Source organism: Tympanuchus pallidicinctus, unplaced genomic scaffold (assembly GCF_026119805.1).
Source record: "Tympanuchus pallidicinctus isolate F22 unplaced genomic scaffold, pur_lepc_1.0 scaffold4, whole genome shotgun sequence".
Taxonomy (NCBI): domain Eukaryota; kingdom Metazoa; phylum Chordata; class Aves; order Galliformes; family Phasianidae; genus Tympanuchus; species Tympanuchus pallidicinctus.
In genome coordinates this window covers 46246991-46264504 of record NW_026294758.1, presented here as the reverse complement: position 1 = coordinate 46264504, position 17514 = coordinate 46246991, and the positions used below count along the sequence as shown (strand labels likewise).

General features: G+C 41.6%; 1 protein-coding gene across 1 annotated transcript in view; it reads right to left on the bottom strand.

The window, feature by feature from the left end:
- GLDC (glycine decarboxylase) overlaps positions 1-16402 on the bottom strand; it is a 37313-nt gene extending 20911 nt beyond the window's left edge. Inside the window, exons 1-7 of the mRNA XM_052700475.1 lie at positions 16163-16402; positions 16004-16082; positions 9580-9715; positions 2937-3101; positions 1316-1393; positions 506-653; positions 87-283 (exon numbers count right to left, since the gene is read on the bottom strand). Of these exons, the coding sequence (XP_052556435.1) occupies positions 87-283; positions 506-653; positions 1316-1393; positions 2937-3101; positions 9580-9715; positions 16004-16082; positions 16163-16396 (1037 nt within the window). The 5' untranslated portion in view covers positions 16397-16402. The remainder of the gene's footprint in view (positions 1-86; positions 284-505; positions 654-1315; positions 1394-2936; positions 3102-9579; positions 9716-16003; positions 16083-16162) is intronic.
- Positions 16403-17514: the final 1112 nt, after the last annotated feature.

Genomic DNA, 17514 nt, shown 5'->3' with positions numbered 1-17514 from the left:
GTACAATGATAAGGTCAGATGTTATTTGTAAAGTCTATTTCATTTGGGTTTTCCCTGAAGAGATGAAAGGCGAGGGGAGCCTTTACCTTGTAACGCCCACCATCCTGCCAGGCATCATTCTCACTAGGTTTTCCTTGACGGCAAAGAATGCTGCGTGGGGTCCCCCATAGCAGAGTGGCACGCCAAATCTCTGGGAGCTGCCCAAGACAACATCTACTCCAAACTCCCCAGGAGGCTTCAGAATACAGAGAGCCAGAAGGTCAGTAGCGCAGCAGGCAAGAGTCTGAGGGGGGAAGTGAACAAAGCAGTCAGCCTCTCTTCTGAAGGAACGCTGCTTGCGTGGGAGCTAGGTTCTAACATCTTCAAACAGTTTCTTTTCACTTGCACAGCGCTGATGTGCAAATGGTAACCTTTACACAGTATCTCACATGACACTTTGCACAGACACCACGGCTGCTTTATGCGTCAGAGCGAAATCTGGTGAGACAAGTAACATTTACTTTACCCCATTCTGATGCGCTCTTTCAACAAGTTCAGAAAAGTCTTCCACCTTTCCCTCGGTGTCTGGATACTGAAATAATACTCCACTGACATCCTTTCCACTGAAATCCATCTCATGGGGTAATTTGAGCTCAGTAATAACACCTGTATAACTGGAAAACAAGAACGTGTACAATACAACACGTTCAAATTATTTCCTGCCTTGAAGTGATACTTCACAAGATATTTCTACGGACTAAGGAATCTTTTCTTTAACATACATATAATTGATCCTGCTCAGCACCAACATTCAGAAAGTTCAGAAAGAATAAATGCATCTGATGATATCATCATCAGAAACATGCAGAGAAGAAGAGCAGACTATTCATAGCCTACTTAATACCAAGGTTTTGCTGCAAGTTTAACTTCCAGAAAGAAGTAATATTTTTCAAAGATAGCGACTTCAAATTCAGAATGGAATCAATTTTTACTAAAAGGGAAGTTTTACTATCTCAGCTTAGTTATTTCCCAGCTAAAAAGAGATGAACAAACTGAATTAAAAAGCAAACACGTGTATCTGCACAAAGAAATTTAAGGAAAAAAACAAATATTTTCTTGTGATCTTATGTTCAGTCTCTTTTTAAACATCTTGGTTTACTTCACCAGTTAGATGTGAATAGAAAATTAGAAGCAACACCAAATGTTAACAGAGTTCTGCTTCTATTTTGCTGAGAAAGCATAGTCTTGCAGTTCAAGCATGTCAAGCATATCATGTAGATGAAAAATGATTCAATTTAAGTTAAAAGATACAGTGGAAGATGGAGAATAACATTACTTTGCTCTAGTTTGGACCACTGCTATAGTTTGTGGGTGGCATCGGGCATCTATATAGAACTTCCTTCTTTTGTTGTACCTGTTAAAAAAAGGAGTAAAAAAAGAGACCTATATTAAGAATACATTTTTTTCTATGGAATTAACCTGTTTTCTAAATGTTAGTTTTCATAAAGTAAAAAGGAAGTTGCAAATTCTGATGTTCATAAGTAAGTTAAGTATATGAAAGTTCTAGGCAATTTAGAATAACAAAGTTCATTGCAGACACTCCAGTGAGATTCAGACGTAATAAAAATTAAAGCAGGCTATGAAACAGGACCAGGAGCCAATTGACAAAGCATCAAGAATGCCTTCATTCACAACTACTCTCATAAAGAAGTACAATTGCATTCTCCCATGCAGATTATCTGCATTTCCCTGGATAACTAAACAGGTGCTACTGAAATAATAAAACAGAACCTTGCATATTTGCCTGGTTTTCTCCAGTAAAATGGCATGACTGTATGTCAGGCTGACATTCTGAGCGACAGTATAGTCTCCTCCTTGATAATAGAGACTCCAGTGACCTTCTGTAATGCCCCTCAAACTTCATTTGATTTACAGGTTCCTTTCAAATACCCTTACAGTACAGTTCTTTAAAAGTATGTTTGGATACGGACATGAGAATCTGATGCCACAGATTGTTAGGTTAAGCTCCCCTGCAGCCCCATAAGGGAGCACTGCAAGGCAAGGGTAGAAGAAGACCACAGGTCACACCTTGTTCTTGCTACTTCCAGATCCATCTGAGGAGACACCAGTCCACTAGAAGTCACCTCTGCAAGCGCAGAGGGAGGTGGGAACCAAGATAAAGAATCAGAGGAAGGGATACCTTGCCTGGCAACCTCAGTGCTATCCCAGAAGTGTGGGATACATTATGGGATGCAGCAGAAAGGCATTTCAGGGCTTACTATGGGATATTAGTATGAAAAATCAAAGGAAAACATAGATCAAAGAGATTTTGAGTACGAAAAAATTGAGAGATAAGAGGATAAAAGGGGCCAGCTGCTGGCTGATTTGGATAAGTCACACTTTTGAATGGTGTAGTCTTCCTTTCTTCTGGTTTAATTCCTTTCTTTGGGCGAGGCACTCCGTATTTGCGTTGCATATGTGTGCATATGGGAGTCTGAGTGCCAGTACGATGGATCACACAGATCCATCACTCAGATGATGGATAGTCAGATGGTCCATGAGTCCCTGGTGAATCAACCGAAGACTGGAGCATGCTGTCTTTAGACCCCTCTGGAGAGGAAACCTGGTTCTATAAGCCTCTGAGGACTCATGTATGCTCAGTTTTCATAAATACTCCCTGATTCAATCCTCTTCCACCAAGGATAAGTGTTCATTGTTTCAGCCTTTCACTCTAGTTTTTGGGTCCTTACATTTCTGAAGGCTTGAAACTTCTCAAACACATTAACACTGGCAACTGCTGGTGAGGCTTACTAGCATGAGCCTTAGCTATTCAGCAATCTGCTCACAGTGAAAAGGCCGCATTCAACTTCAAACTACTCATGCCTACACAGCCGACATGTCTTTCAAACACCAAATTCCTTCCTGCTGTAATTTAACCATAAATTTAAACATAGTACCTGTGACATAATTGCATAGCTTCTGCAGCAGCTGTCCCCTCATCCAGCAAAGATGCATTAGCCACATCCATTCCTGTGATATCACACACCATAGTCTGGTAATTTAGCAGGCTCTCCAGTCTGCCCTGGGAGACCTCAGGTTGGTAAGGAGTATACTGGGTAACCCTGTAAGGAAAGAACTCAGAGTCTGGTTACAGAATACCTAACAGGTTTATACCATTAAAAAACAACGACGACAACAACAACAAAAAAACCCAACCCAAAATGATATTGTTGAGTATGATCCACCAATTAGAAAACATTTATTTTTAGGTTGTTATTATTTATTATTCTCCTGAAAACCTGAGGGTATCTTCTCACTTCATTCTGACTTGGCTTTTTACAGATGAATTATCTTCCTCCACTTTGAAAAGAGAAATAGCTTCTAAAGTTGTCATAGGATTGCTTACTGGAGAAGAGAGAGGTGTAGTAGGATCAGAGTGTGAGAGAACTGAGTCACATCTCTGTGTCTGAACGAGTGTATTGTCGCTATCTGTCAACATGCTGTTTCTGAAATCTTGTGCTTGCCAAGTACTCTGCACTCACGGGAGGAAAGGCAATTGGCACTTCTCAGGTTCGGGCTTAGCAACACACCACTTCTTGAGAATGGACAATTAGTATAATGGAACTGCAAGTAGGCAGTTTTAAAAGGATTTCTACTCACAGGTTATAATCAAACAGTTTTTAAATGAAGTTTCACCATTCTTTGTTGTTTTATTTTTTTTTAATCTATTCTTAAACTAAGCAGATGCGAATTTGATAGTTCTCAATCCTACTGCTCCAGCAGAGAAAGGATAACACACCAGATAAATGCTATGCTTTTGAATGCTAAAAATGGTTGAAATAAAAATTACCAATTTCAGTAAGGACACAAAGTTCAACAGTGAAATTTTTAATTCCAGTACTAGAGCAAACAACCATTGCTCATGCTTAACAGCTTCACTAGTGAAGAAATCTTCAGTAGAACTGCAGCATTTATTTAAACACATAATCTTCTCTTTAAAGGTTGATTGGCACTGTTCAAGCATCTGAATACTTTCACAAAATAACGATACTTCTCCACTACTTCTTCAAATAAAATAGCTGGTTTTAGTCTGCAATGCAACTCCTGCCTGAATATTTATGACAATCTTTACTTCACGTTAAATGATGTTCCTAAAGTCATTTACAAGTCAAATCCTTAAAAGCAAAACTCATTTTTGAAGTAAACATTTGCAGAGATCAAATCTAAGAAGTACACTAAACTATCCCTCAATCAAAGCAACATTTAAAAAAAGCCAAAAAAACAAACCAACCAGCACCTCTCTTCTGCTTAGATTAGTGTCTACTTTGCATGCGGAAGTCCACTAGCATCAACATTCAAATTAAATTACTGTAATGACAAGGAATACAAACTGCAAACTGCCTTTTTTTTTTTTTCTTCAAGAAAATTGGAGGAAAATACCATCTCCAGTTGATATCATTTAGGACCAAAAGTGTTTCTGCAGACCTGGGCTCACAAGTTCACAGTGGCAGATGGGACATGGCACAGGAAACTTTCCACAGGAAGCTAACAAAGTCTTTCTACAGCCTGTGTCAGACCACTCAGGAGTTTGATGTTAAATGGCTGTTGCTTTTGTAGCTATTTCAAACATGGGTATTTTTTTCACTCTTTGCCTCATCCTGCACTCAGAAACATTTACATAAAAAGAAACTTCAACACTGAGGAAGGTTTAGAAAGACACTTAAGTACTGTGTCCCTGCAAGGCTGGCATCATCAGACTGGCATCAAAGCAAGCTGTATCCAGGAAACATGCTTTCAGCCCACAGCTAGGCTGCTGGTCAAAAATCCTGCTTTACAAAGGAGCAGTTTTTGTACATAGGAGCTGGGGTTGTTTTAGATTTAACAGGAAAACCAATACATTAACTGCAAAAATAACAGTTACAGCTTCTTTATTCTAACGTTAGCTCTTGCTTCTACTTCGCCTTAAAATATTTGGGAATTTGGGAAATACTAATGAAATGGCAGAATGTGCATCGACTCCATTACCAACAAACATTCAGAGAAGTAGTTCTTGATTAGTACTTACAAGTGCACAGTCAATAAAATGTGAAGGTATGTCTAAGCTATTTCCTAACATACGGTCAAAACATTTCACCATATACCTCCTACAGTAATTTCTTCTATAGTTTTATTAAATATCTGGAAAGTTATTGTACTCATAAACAACATCATACTTCCACTATAACATATGTTCTTGCAGTTTTAGACATCCACAACATGAATCTCATGTATTGCCAGAGGTGGCATTTATTTGTATTTCCAGTCACAGAGTTTTCTTTTTGAGATCTGACAGTAAACTAACACGAATGTAAAGTAGAGACAGACCTCTTGCATAATTTCAAACCAACCTACATAAGCAGTATCTTACTTGTGGATTTGAGAAAGCAGGATGGTCATGTGATAGGCATGGAGACATGCCAGCTTCCAGTCAAAGCACAGACACTGAATTCCCTGCCAATTTGGCATGGTCTGTGAGTTGCTTGTGCAGCTTTCTGTACCTAGTCTGCAAGTGGAAGATAACTGCTTAAAGTTTGTATCATATACAGTAAATTTTACAATGCAGTGCTTGAGAGCTAAGTGCTACTGGCTACTATGTTACAGAGGTGATGTTAAGACTGCTGATATCCTTGGTATGATTACTTCACTTTTACATACTTTATGCCTGTGGATAAAAAAAAGTGAAGTACTTTGGAGATCTCTGCACCATGCTCCACTGCAAGATGTTACGAAATGTCTCACAGATTTTCAAGGCCTGATAGATAAGCAAATATACTAGGGCTGCTCTAAAAGTAATGCCACCTATTTTATTACATCACACCACAGCGTCAGAGGTGTATGTTCATGGCAGGACCATAGAAGTTGAATTTTCCCACCAACGTTCAGTTACACTGGGAGTCCTCGTGGAAAAAAAAGGCAGCAGTGTACGTTTGCAGTCTGGAAAGCCAACTTTATCCTGGGCTTCATCAAAAGAAGGGGTGGCCAACAGGTCAAGGGGATTATTGTTCCCATCTGAAGTACTATGTCCAGGGTTGGGGTTCCCAGTACAAGAAAGCTGCAGGTTTGGGTCCAGAAGAAGGTCATGAAGATAATCAGAGATCTGGAGCATCTCTTTCACGAAAAGCTGAAGAAGCTGGGTTTGTTTAGTTTGGAGAATAGAAGGCTGAATAAGAGATCACATTATGGTCTTCCAGTTCTTACAGGAAGCTCACGAGCAGATGGGGACTGACATTTTACACAGTCTGATAGTGACAGGACAAGCAGAACAGCTTCAAACTAAAATAGGGAAATACATGCTAGATTTGAGAAAAAAATTCTTTGCTCAGAGAGCGATGAGGTACAGGAACAAGTTGCCCAGAGAAGCTGTGGATGTCTGACCCTTGGAGGTGCTCTAAACCAGACTGGATGGGGCCTGGGGCAGCCTGAGCTAGTGGGTGATAGCCCTGCTCATAGCAGGTCATCCAGACAAGTGGTCTTCAAGATCCTGCCAACCTAAGCCACTCTATGATTCTATTCTTTTGTTGCCATGCAACAGATGGCAGCAGAAGGACAGTATGACAAAATGGCATCTGACATGCAAGTGCATAAGAACCAAAGGCACAGAATTGAATTCCTCCACACAGAAAAAGTGGCAGTCACTGACATTCACTGATGTTTGTTTAATGTTTTTAGAGACCAAACAGTCAACGTGAGCACAGGAAAGTGGTGAGTGGTGTGTTTCAGCTGTGGTGACAGTGGGTCACCTCCACTGGTACAGGCCCAGCACACAACTTTGTTAATCGCTGGTGAGGATGTATAGCTAATGGTAGTGACTATGTTGAAAAATAGACCAAATTCTCAGCTACAAAATACTATCAAATAGAGTCATTGTGCTCTTTGTATCTGTTGTAGTAATGTAAATACTGTGTTGTTTTGATATATACTTTAATAAGAAACTCATATGTTAACAAAAAAGCCTAATCACCCTACGAGCTGATTATGAAGCCAAATATCCTTCATATCTTTAGTCATTCATTTATGCTCACATTAACGACAAAGTTGAGTGCTATTTAGGCAAGAGTTCAGCACATTTGGTGTAAAAAAACTCATGTGAAAATGAGACACAGCAGAATAAACACTATTCATTCAAGCCAGTAGACAGGTGGGGTATTTATGTAGTTGAGGGGCTTATGCTGGATGTCACATAATGAGTAATATGCCCCCAAACAAATCCTTCTGTCTGCACTGTCTTTTCTAAAGATAAAGCAAGAATACATACTGACCTGCTTCTGGTTTTTAAAAAAAGCAGGCTAATATTTTTGTTCTTAACAACTCAGTAGTGTATGGAAAATACATCTAAGGCATCCATCCACTATTAGTATAGAACTGTTAGTTACAGAGTGCCAGGAACAAGGAATTGTTAGCTGCTAGTATCAAGACCAAAAGCAAACCAAGTATCAAAAATAAGGGGTACGCTCTGTGACTAAATCAAATGCCTCACCAGAAGATAGGAATTTTAATTGCTGCATTCCAGTAAAGCTCTGTTTCACTACAGAGGGTTTTCTGCTTATTTTCTTTGAATCAAAGTGTTTGTTGGATATAATACTGTATAAAGAATATCTATCCAAAAGGTTTTCAAGTAGCTTCTTTCATGTATATGGATCTTTTTCAAATGGGATTCAGGCTTAAAAGGTAAGGATGTCCAATCTTTTCTAATGCTGTTAGGCAGTGAATTAGTGCATGGTACTGTCAGACAGTTTTATTTAAAACTAAGCTTATATTGCAAAAGATACTATACACAGTTGTCCTGTCAGAAACTTCTGAAACTCCAGCAGTATTATTTTCTTAGCAGAACCTGAGATTTGGAAAGATGTTTCTGGCAAATTCAAAGAAAGCAGATCCACTACTGAGTAGGTTCGTTTTCAGCTGAAAATACGTTGCTCAAAAATAATTTTCTCCTGAAATCTATCTTTGCGTTTCCTGCCTCCTTCTAGCAAGTTCAGTTGCTTCAAAAAAACTGAAAGTCCTCCATTTCTGCGCTCAGTCTCCTACAAGCATTCTTTTTCAAACTCATCTTGCAAGCTTTCCTCTGATGACTGCCAAGCAGTCATGTGAGAGAGCCAGAACTGGGAAGAAACAACAAACCTGCACTTGCAGAATTTCCCCAGCTCCATAATGCACACTGCTTTAACACTGATAGTTAAACACTCAGATGACATAAGGAGAGCCGTGGTTTCTTAAAGCAGCTTCTATAAAAAGTCTGCATGTGAGGGAGAATTACTTCCCTCACACTTTTTCTCTTTCCATGCTCCCAGCAAACATAATTCTTATTATTCTTCTGTAGGTTTAGCTGTTAGGATTTTAGCTATATGATTTTACTAGACACTGCAAGAACAGATTTCTAGATACAATCTACCAGTCATTTTAATACTACTACGTAAGTTGTTAGAATTTCAAAATATAGAGTTCCTTTTGGTCCACTTTCTACCGTCTTTAATAAGTGGTTACTTGTTACACCCTACCGAAATACTTAGTTTACATGTTTTGAAAAAGAGACCAGGGATGAGACTAATTAAAATTTGGCTTATATACACTGCGTGGATTCCTTAGATACAAAAAGTGCAACTCTGTAGTCAACTCAAAAAATCCGAGACACAAATGAAACACTCAAAGCAAACACTTCAAAGCCTTGGAAGTCTGCAGATACAGAGATCCATGTATGGAAACTCAAAAGATACAGTGTCTAAGAAGCAGCGCTTTTTTACAACCTCTAAATATAAGCAACCCTTAAAGATCCCACTTTTATTTAGACTAATACTGTTTATGAAATACAAATTAATGCATTAAAAGATTTCCTCTTTACATTTGAGAAAAGCCAAATGAGTCCAATTTGAGTCCATAAGTCAGGCTTGTCTCGAAAAGCTAAACATTCATTGAATGATAAGATCAAAATGCCCTCTGCCTTTTCAAAAACTAGTTATCAACTATCACTGTCTACCTACATTCAGGCATCAGTGGAATCAATTATTTGTTCAGACAAGAACATACTTTGTGGATACAGATTCACCAGATTCACGGGGATAGAATTTTAAGATGAAAAGCCTCTGAGATTTCCAAGGCTGCCTTCTACCTCATAAGAATATAATAATCAAACTACTGCATGTTGTTTAACTACCTCCATTCAAAAATACAGTGGAGGAGGCTGCTGCTTTAGTTTTAAGCAGAAGCTGTGAAAGAACTAATTAAGTTCAAGAATTAAGTTTTTACACTTCCTTAAAGCAAACTAAAACATTCTTGGTTTGATAACTGTATATAGAAGTCATGACTTCTAGGTCAATAATATTCTACAATTTTATGAAATATTTTACAGAAAATGTATCTTCTAAAGTAAAAAAATTTTCTTTCCTCTCTCTAGCTTCAGTAACAGCAAGACATTTTCTACACCCTACACTAGTACCTAAAACACAAGAGCCTTAATCATAAAAATAGATTTGGGCCATATCTGTCTGCAGTAGTTATAAGGTGAATTTCAAACATGTTCAAATTTTATAAATACGTATGTAGCATGAAAATGCTGTACATTACCATCCTGCATTCTCCAAAAGGTTCCGTGCAATGGGCTGTGGCACTGAGCAGTTGTAATAACCCATGCCTATATAGGACCTCCATATCTTGTTCTTGCTTGCTATATTGTATAACGTTTCAAGGATTTCATTTTCACCTAATTGAGAAAAAGCAACATCAGAAAACTTCAGTTACACACAACACTAACAGATTTTAACTAAAATGCCTTGTATAAAATATTCCCTCATATAGAAACTTACCAGTAGTGACTGACGCAGGAACAATAACAGAGTGAGGCCAAAATGTTAAAGCACTATGGGAAAGCTTAAATTCTACAAAATATGAGCATTTGTCCCCATTACTTTTAAGAAACAGCTGATATGGATACATCTGAACGGAAATATTTAGATTACTTTTCCTCTATTGTCCTACCACATTAATCAGATTTGACAGCTCAGTCATAAATATTCCATTTTAGGCAGTTACTCTCTCCAGAAAATGCAGTTTCACCACTGTGAAAATAATAATGAGAGAAACATGTCTTGTGGAGTTCTTTTTGCTGTAAGGCAATATGCATTCCAGGTTTTTTGCATATGCGTTGCAGTACATCTCAGAAGGAACCATTCATCAGAGAACTTTTTTTTTCCCCCCTCTACAGACATTAGGCATTTTCCCTAAACAGCTGATAAAATGGAAAAGTTTTATTCATTAAATATTAAGTTTCCTTCAGAGGTTTATTTAATTAAAAAAAAAATAAATAAAATTGTGAACAGACATTTCTAGCTTAAGAAATTCCATTCAAGATTAGCTTGAATTAGAATCTGCCAATCTAGCTTAGCAATTACAGCAATTACAGTTGAAGTGTCCAGATGAAAGGTGAATGCAAGTCCTGTCTCTCCCAGCTGCAGTCCAGTTTTGCTCTTGCTTCAACATACTTCTCACTGATCACATGCCCATACAAAAATCACGTACTGTCAAACCCTCTAGCAAATAACTCTAACCAACACCAACCAAAAGGAAAGACTCACCAACTACCTTAACCTTAATACTCGAGGATGCAGAATGTGGTCAGTAAGCTTTGTAACAATATGAGGAGGGATAACCATGCCCAACCTAACAAACCTGGTGAAACTGGACACCAAGCCTCCTAGATGAGGTGCTTGGAAAGATTTTTTTTTTTTTTTTTTTTTTTTTGGTTACTTTTCCCCAATTCTGACCCTGGAAACTGCTGTGCAGCAGCAGTACTGTAGTTGCACTGAGTTATTCTGTCTGTTCTGCATTACAATCTGAAAGTCAGACTTTGGAATACGAGGCTATAAATCACCAACACAGAAAAACTTGAGCCCTGGATATTTCAAAATTTGTTTCTCACTGTGGGTTACTCCATCAGAAGAGATCAAATATTTGATACTCTAGAATCTGCTGGCAAATTATTTTCCATAGGAAACATCAAGTTCATGAATTTATATCTTCTGCAGACATAAGACACAATCACTTCATCTCTGACTTCAAAACTTGTGCTTCCGCTTTTACTCCTAGAGATGACAGCTCATTTAATATGTAAAAAATTAATTAATTTTTTCCTTCGATTAGTTTCTTCCACAGTCACCTAAATGGCAATAACACTTCTACAAAGATATTTTTCGTTTGTTTTTTTTACAGATCTTCAGTTTCAATCACAATTTTCTTCATCCTTTCTCTGCCTCTTAGTCACTGTTACATTTAATGTATAATGTTTGATTTCTTGCTTTTGGTGAACTGTTGCAATTTTCCTGGATGCTCAGGAGTCATGCGTTTATTTCATCTCAGCCCTGTCCAAAGCAAAGTTTCTAAATAGCAGTGAAGTTCCATTCCTCCATACTCCTGCTACACTGCTTATTCCAGACTTTTTTTTTCTTTTTACTACTTTTACCACCTTTTTTCCCTTTTCTTTTAGTGAAAGCTTTAGCACTACAGATATTTTCCTCTATCATTTGCAAGCCAAAAAGAAAGATGTTCTTGTGTTTGATTTGAAGGAGAGCATTGTGTTCTTACAAAATTCTAACTTCAGCAATTTTTTTGGAAATTCCAATGTCTTTGTTTATTTGACTCCAAATTGAGCCAAAGGCAGAGGCAGGCTATCATTTAACTTGCCCACTAGCCTAATGTCATACCACAATGCATCAAGAGCATGAATTCCATAGTGAGCACATACCACAAGTACTGTACTGTATGCTGATAGCACTCCCTTTGCCTCATTGAACAGGTAATCTAGAAAGTTAAGAGTTACTCCTCAGCAAACACAGCTAACAACTATCACATGCACACACTGAACTTTTGCTCCCTGAAATAACACTAACATTTCCATACTAATCCCAGGAACAAGGGAAAGAGCTTTAGTGAGACTGTAAGCAGCTCAACAAGCAATTAAACTTCCAAGCGAAAGGCAGAATGGCATTCACCTGGAGGAGCTGCACAGGCAGACCCCAACACTGATTTTAGGTATAGTTGTACAAGTTATCCCTGGAGACAGTCAAATAATTACTTTTAATTAGGGTCCTCACACTAAGGCAGGGTGAAGCCTGGCCTGAGCCCAGCAGGGCCTTCTCTGGGCACGGTGGGACTGCAGAGTTCCTCGAGGCCTCACCAGATCCAGCAGGACCGCAGTTTGGTTGCCCATCAGCAGCAGCTATGGCATTCCCCACTGCACCTAGCCCAACTTTTAATAGCATGTTCCCATAAGGTGACCTGTGAAATGGGGCTGGCATTGCACTGACTGCTCTGTGTAAATGACTAACAATAGCAGTAAGGCAGAACAATGATGAGTAGTTCTATGTATACCTAAACATCCCTTCTCATATTTAAAACCAAATGGCTGAGGTCTCAGTTTGGTCAGCCAGAACATGAGTAAATCCAGAGAATTACAGATTCTTTCTGCTGTATAGTATGCAGACTTTGGGGCACACATAGCAAAACACTGTATTCTTGTGTTTATTTAAAGCTAATATATGTGAACAAGACTAGTATTTCATAAAGATTCAAAACACGTGCATTAAAAACACCTACCTCAGTGTCAGGTTTCCAATTTCTTTAAGCTCTCCTCAGCAATGAGAGAGATAAAGAAGTATCCAAAATGTGGAAATAAAAAGAATTGACTACTGCTAACAGTGGGAAACTGGCCATTGCACAGAGATATTTTCCAGTTTTCTAAAACAACATGATTGAAACATCTTTATCTGGAATTCACTTCATTGGTAATAGTCTGCAAATCCTTTAGGAACCTTATTCAGCAGAAAATAAAATTCCCAGGTAAGTTATTACAGTTGATCTTTATTCCCCTCATCATTACATCAGATAACATGATCAGAGATAGTATACCAGAAGAAAGTTCATTGATCCTGCATTACTCTTATCAAATAACTGAAGGGAAAACTCAATGAAGTTCCCACTAGGAGTTCAGTGAGAATACTTCAGGGCTGCTACTATGACATCCACAGATGGAAAAGGCAAAATGCATCACAAAAATATTACGTGGGAATGAGCTATTTGGTCATAAAATGACAATACTATTATTCCTGCTAATGTTTCAGTGGTTAGTGTAGCAGTGTTGCTTTTCATTTGGTATCTGCAAAAAAATATGGTACCCAACAAGGTTGGGAAAGGGAGAGGAATCAAGACAAGAGGAGTAGACTGAGATACACAACTTAAAATCTACAGTGTAAAAGGGAGGAGACTATTTCATCATTTTGCCACTATGCCAGGCCTCAAACATATATATTTTTTTAAGCCTTCTGATATCAAGGAAGCAAGATCCTCACAGCAGTTGCTACAAGAAAAAAGACCATGAGCTCTCTTGCATTAAAAATTAATTTTCTTAACAAAACCACAATATATTGAAGTGGAAAAGTTCCAAAGCACTTTCAGACATGCATTAACACTGCAGAACAGCACACAAGAGCCTGCTCCAGGTGCTGAGTCCTACCATCCAAAGGAAGCTATCATTTATAGAAGTGTATAGCAAGTGTGGCAACAAAAATTGCTCTCCTATGTAACCCTTGGGTCACACAAAATTCTATAGCAGTGTTCATTAGGATCGTAGCTATGTTACTTCATGTTCACACCTGCTAAGCCTAAAGCTATAAAATCTTCAGAAAATTAAAACAATTACAGAGACGTATGACACTCATCCATTACACTGGTGGTATATGCATGGTTTTCCTGGGCTACAGGTCTAATTTTAGCCTTAAGTAACAACTTCAGCAACACTTCAGGGTAAGCTCAGCTGCATTTCCCTGTATGAAGGAACAGGCTGAACGCAGCTGATTTGCCCAGCTGCAGGCTGATCTGGGCAATCATTATGGTTTTATTGCTTGCTTTTTTTGTACAGAAAAAGAAACGATGTATGTATTTAAACTGTTAGGAATCGATAAATCAGGAACTTGATAAGCTGTCACTGAACAACACGTTCTGAATTGTCTTGCCCTGTTCTCCCTTAGGTGAATGATATCCGGGGATGGTGGGAGCAGAATTTTCACCCAAATGAGAAGAACATGTTTAAAGCATGGTTTAGTAGGGTAATATCAGTGGTAGGTGGATGGTTGGACTGGACGAAGGGCTTCCCCTACCTTGGCAATTCTGTGATTCCAAAGGACAAAAGTTCTCATGTCACTTTCCTAGTTTTGCCATCTCCTTTTAACACAAGGCAGTGGATAGAGAAATCATATACCATTCTGACATAAGGAGTCCTACACTAGTGGTAAGAAAGCAGTGTTCTCTCTAATGATGCGTTAACAGGGAGGTAAGCTTTACTCAGAATAGAGAGCTCTGGGTCCAAAATATTCAATGAGAAGTTGCACTGTAAGTAGAGGCCTCCAACTATTCTTTTACAATCTGTAGAGTTTCCCACTGCCAACAGAGGGGAAAGCTACACAGTAAGTTATAAAGGCAGTCAGCCTCCACGCTGAGGGGAGAACAAAGACAAGCAGCAGTGCACAGACAGAGGTTTTCAGCGCTTCATCTCTCTTGAGAACTCACTGCACGTAGTGCAAGATGGCATCATAGCCAGGTTCTGTCAGATTTTGCTGTAAGGGAATTTGAACAGCGTAACAAATGGAGGAAAACACACCATTGGCTCACAGGTCCCACTGCACAGTGAGAGCCTATATGTAACAGGACATCACTAATTCATGGTGATGTGGGAGGGAACTGCTTCAAACAGACCAGTGTGCATTCACATACATAAAACTGCAAAAGGATTTTGGTTTAAGCCAGCATCGCTGACTTGTATTTCGTTAGCACACAATTACTGTAGTGCCAAACTGTGCTGTATCACAGTTCTGCACGTCCGCAACCTCAAATTAAATCCAGAAATTGGAGAGGCGGTTATTTGAGATGTGATTGTTACTGACAACCTACATTTACCCCCACTCCTTTTTACTTAAAAAATAAAATTTAAAAAGCTCCTTGCACTAGGGGTTAAATAATGACAACTCATCGGTCCGGGAAAATCCTGACCCTCATATATTAACCATAGCAAAACATGCTGAGCAGTAATTGCAGCATTCACACAATGAAAGGAAGTGACCGAATTCCACCTCTCTTGCTGTTCCCACACGACAGGAAAGTACCAGGCACTCACAGGGTGTTTCACCAGCAGGACCCATTCCCCCACCAACACTAGGCCGCATCCCCACAGGCCCCAGCTTCCCCCACAGTCCTATTACTGGAAGTAGTGGTGATGCCACCTGGGACTCACACAGAGCCCTGGAGGCCCGCAGTGACCAAGCAGTGAGGACCCTGTGCCTAAGAACTTGGGCAGAGGATCCAGGTATAGATGTGATGCTGACACTGATGGAAACACCCTGGTACCTGAGCGGACACTGCACTCTGTAAATTTTGGTGGAAGTGTTGAGTTCAGTGTGTTTTTAAGTGTTTCCTTCGCTTCCTGGGCTCGCAGGACGATGTTTGTATGTTAAGACTGCAGACAGAGATTTCACGCAGTGATCGATAACTTCAAGGCGTCAGTATTTGACGATTCACCAAGCAACGCCAGTTCTGAACAGCAGCTCGCTGAACCGTTCTGTGCCGCAACAGCCGGCGCGGAGCTCCGCGCTGCCGCAGCTCACCCGTCCCCCCAATCACTGCCTCTGCTCTCGGGCGCGGCCGTTACACGGCGACCAGGATTTAGCACGCCGTTACAACACGCTACTCGGGGAGGGGGAAAGGACACACAAAGAAGTCTTGCAGACAGATGGCAGCCCACCCGAAGCAGCACTTGGAAGGCACGGTTTTTGGCCACGCCTTTCCCTCCGTATGGGGCTACTGGGACAAAGCAGTAGCATCGCATCGCCGGGAGCGGACTCGTACGAGTTTTCCTCCCTCCTGAGCCGGGGAGAAGGAGGGTGGGCTACAAGGGGGCGCAGCCGCCGAGCGCGGAGGCCGCCCGGGCGGCAGCGGGGCCACTTACCGACGTGGTCGTCCATCCTTAGCGGTCTCCGCAGCCGGATGCTGGCCGGGATGGTTTTATCCATCAGCTCCTCGACGCTCTGCAAAGAGGCGGCCGCACAGCATTGTTAGCCGCCCCGCACCGCCTCAGCTGCGCGGCGCCCCTGCCGCAGGCACCCACCTGCACCCCGACGGCGCGCAGCATCTCCCGCTTCTCCCGCTCCCGCGGGCCGATGTGCCGCCGGCAGAAGTCATCGTGCCGCGGTAGCAGCTGCTCGATGCATCGCGCCGCCTCGCCGCTGCCCCACCGTCGCTGCTGCCGCGGAGGGCCTCCCGCCACTGCCGCCGCCGGCCTCGGGTGCCGCGGCGCCCCGCGGGCCGCTAGCCGCCCCCACCAGCGCCCGCAGCGCTGCATGACCCCGCTAACACCGCCCCGCCACCGTCGGGCACCGCGCTTTGTGGCCGGGGAGGGCGGTGCGGCGCGGCCCCCGCCGCCAGCGCCAATGGGGAGGAGAGGCGGTGCCGCGCTCGCCCCTCCTCGCCGCCACCTGATCTTCACGCCCCTGGCCGGGCCGACCCGCCCGGCCCTGACCCCGCTCCGGCCCTCCGAGGGATGCGGAGATGGTAGGGCGTCGCGTCGCTCTCCGGCCCGGAGGCTGTAGGAGCAGATAAGGAAAAATTCTCCCGCCCGGCGCTTTGTGCGCATCTCTGAAGGGGGACAAGGCCGCCCCGCGCCTGGCCGCCCCGCTGATGGTCATTTAGTCATTCTGCTGGGCTGCAAAGGGCCGCCGCAGCCTTCATCTTCTCTTACTTCTGCAGCACTGTTAAATTCTCCCAGTGGACCCAACAGTCTAAGATGGCACTGTGTTGCTGTGTACGCATGTATACATGCATAGCTGTGTCTTCGTCTGATGTGTCCAACCCCTTAACATGGCTCAGCACTGTGGTACCCAAATCTTTGCAATTCCCTACAGTGAACATCTGCAGGTGGCTTGGGCAGAGATGCTGGTGGCCACCGAGACAGGCAAAGGCATTCTGGCAACTGTATGCCCTTGACCCGGGAGCACCTACAGCTAGATCAGTTTGCTCAGAGTCCTGACCAGCCTGACCCTTCATGTCTCCGAGGATGAGGTATCCACCACCTCTCTGGGAAGCCTGTTCCAGTGCCTCACCCATGTATTGTAAAAGATTTCTTTCTCAAGTGCAATCTAAATCTTTCCTTTAGTTTGAAAAACTTGTCCTATCACAGCAGACCCTACTAAAGAATCTGACCCCTTCTTTCTTATAGCCCCCTTTAAGATACTTAAAGTTATCCGGTCTCCTGGAGCCTTCTCTAGGCTGAACAGCCACAGCTCTTCCAGCCTGTTTTCCTAAGGGAGGTGTTTGATCCCCTGGATCATTTCTGTGGCCCTCAACTGGACACACCTCAACAGGTCTGTGTTTCTCATTTTTTCTCACACTCTGATCATCTTGTTCTCCTTTCAAGGCACAGACGGTCTTCAAGAGCTGTTTTCCAGCAGAGCTTTCAGAAGA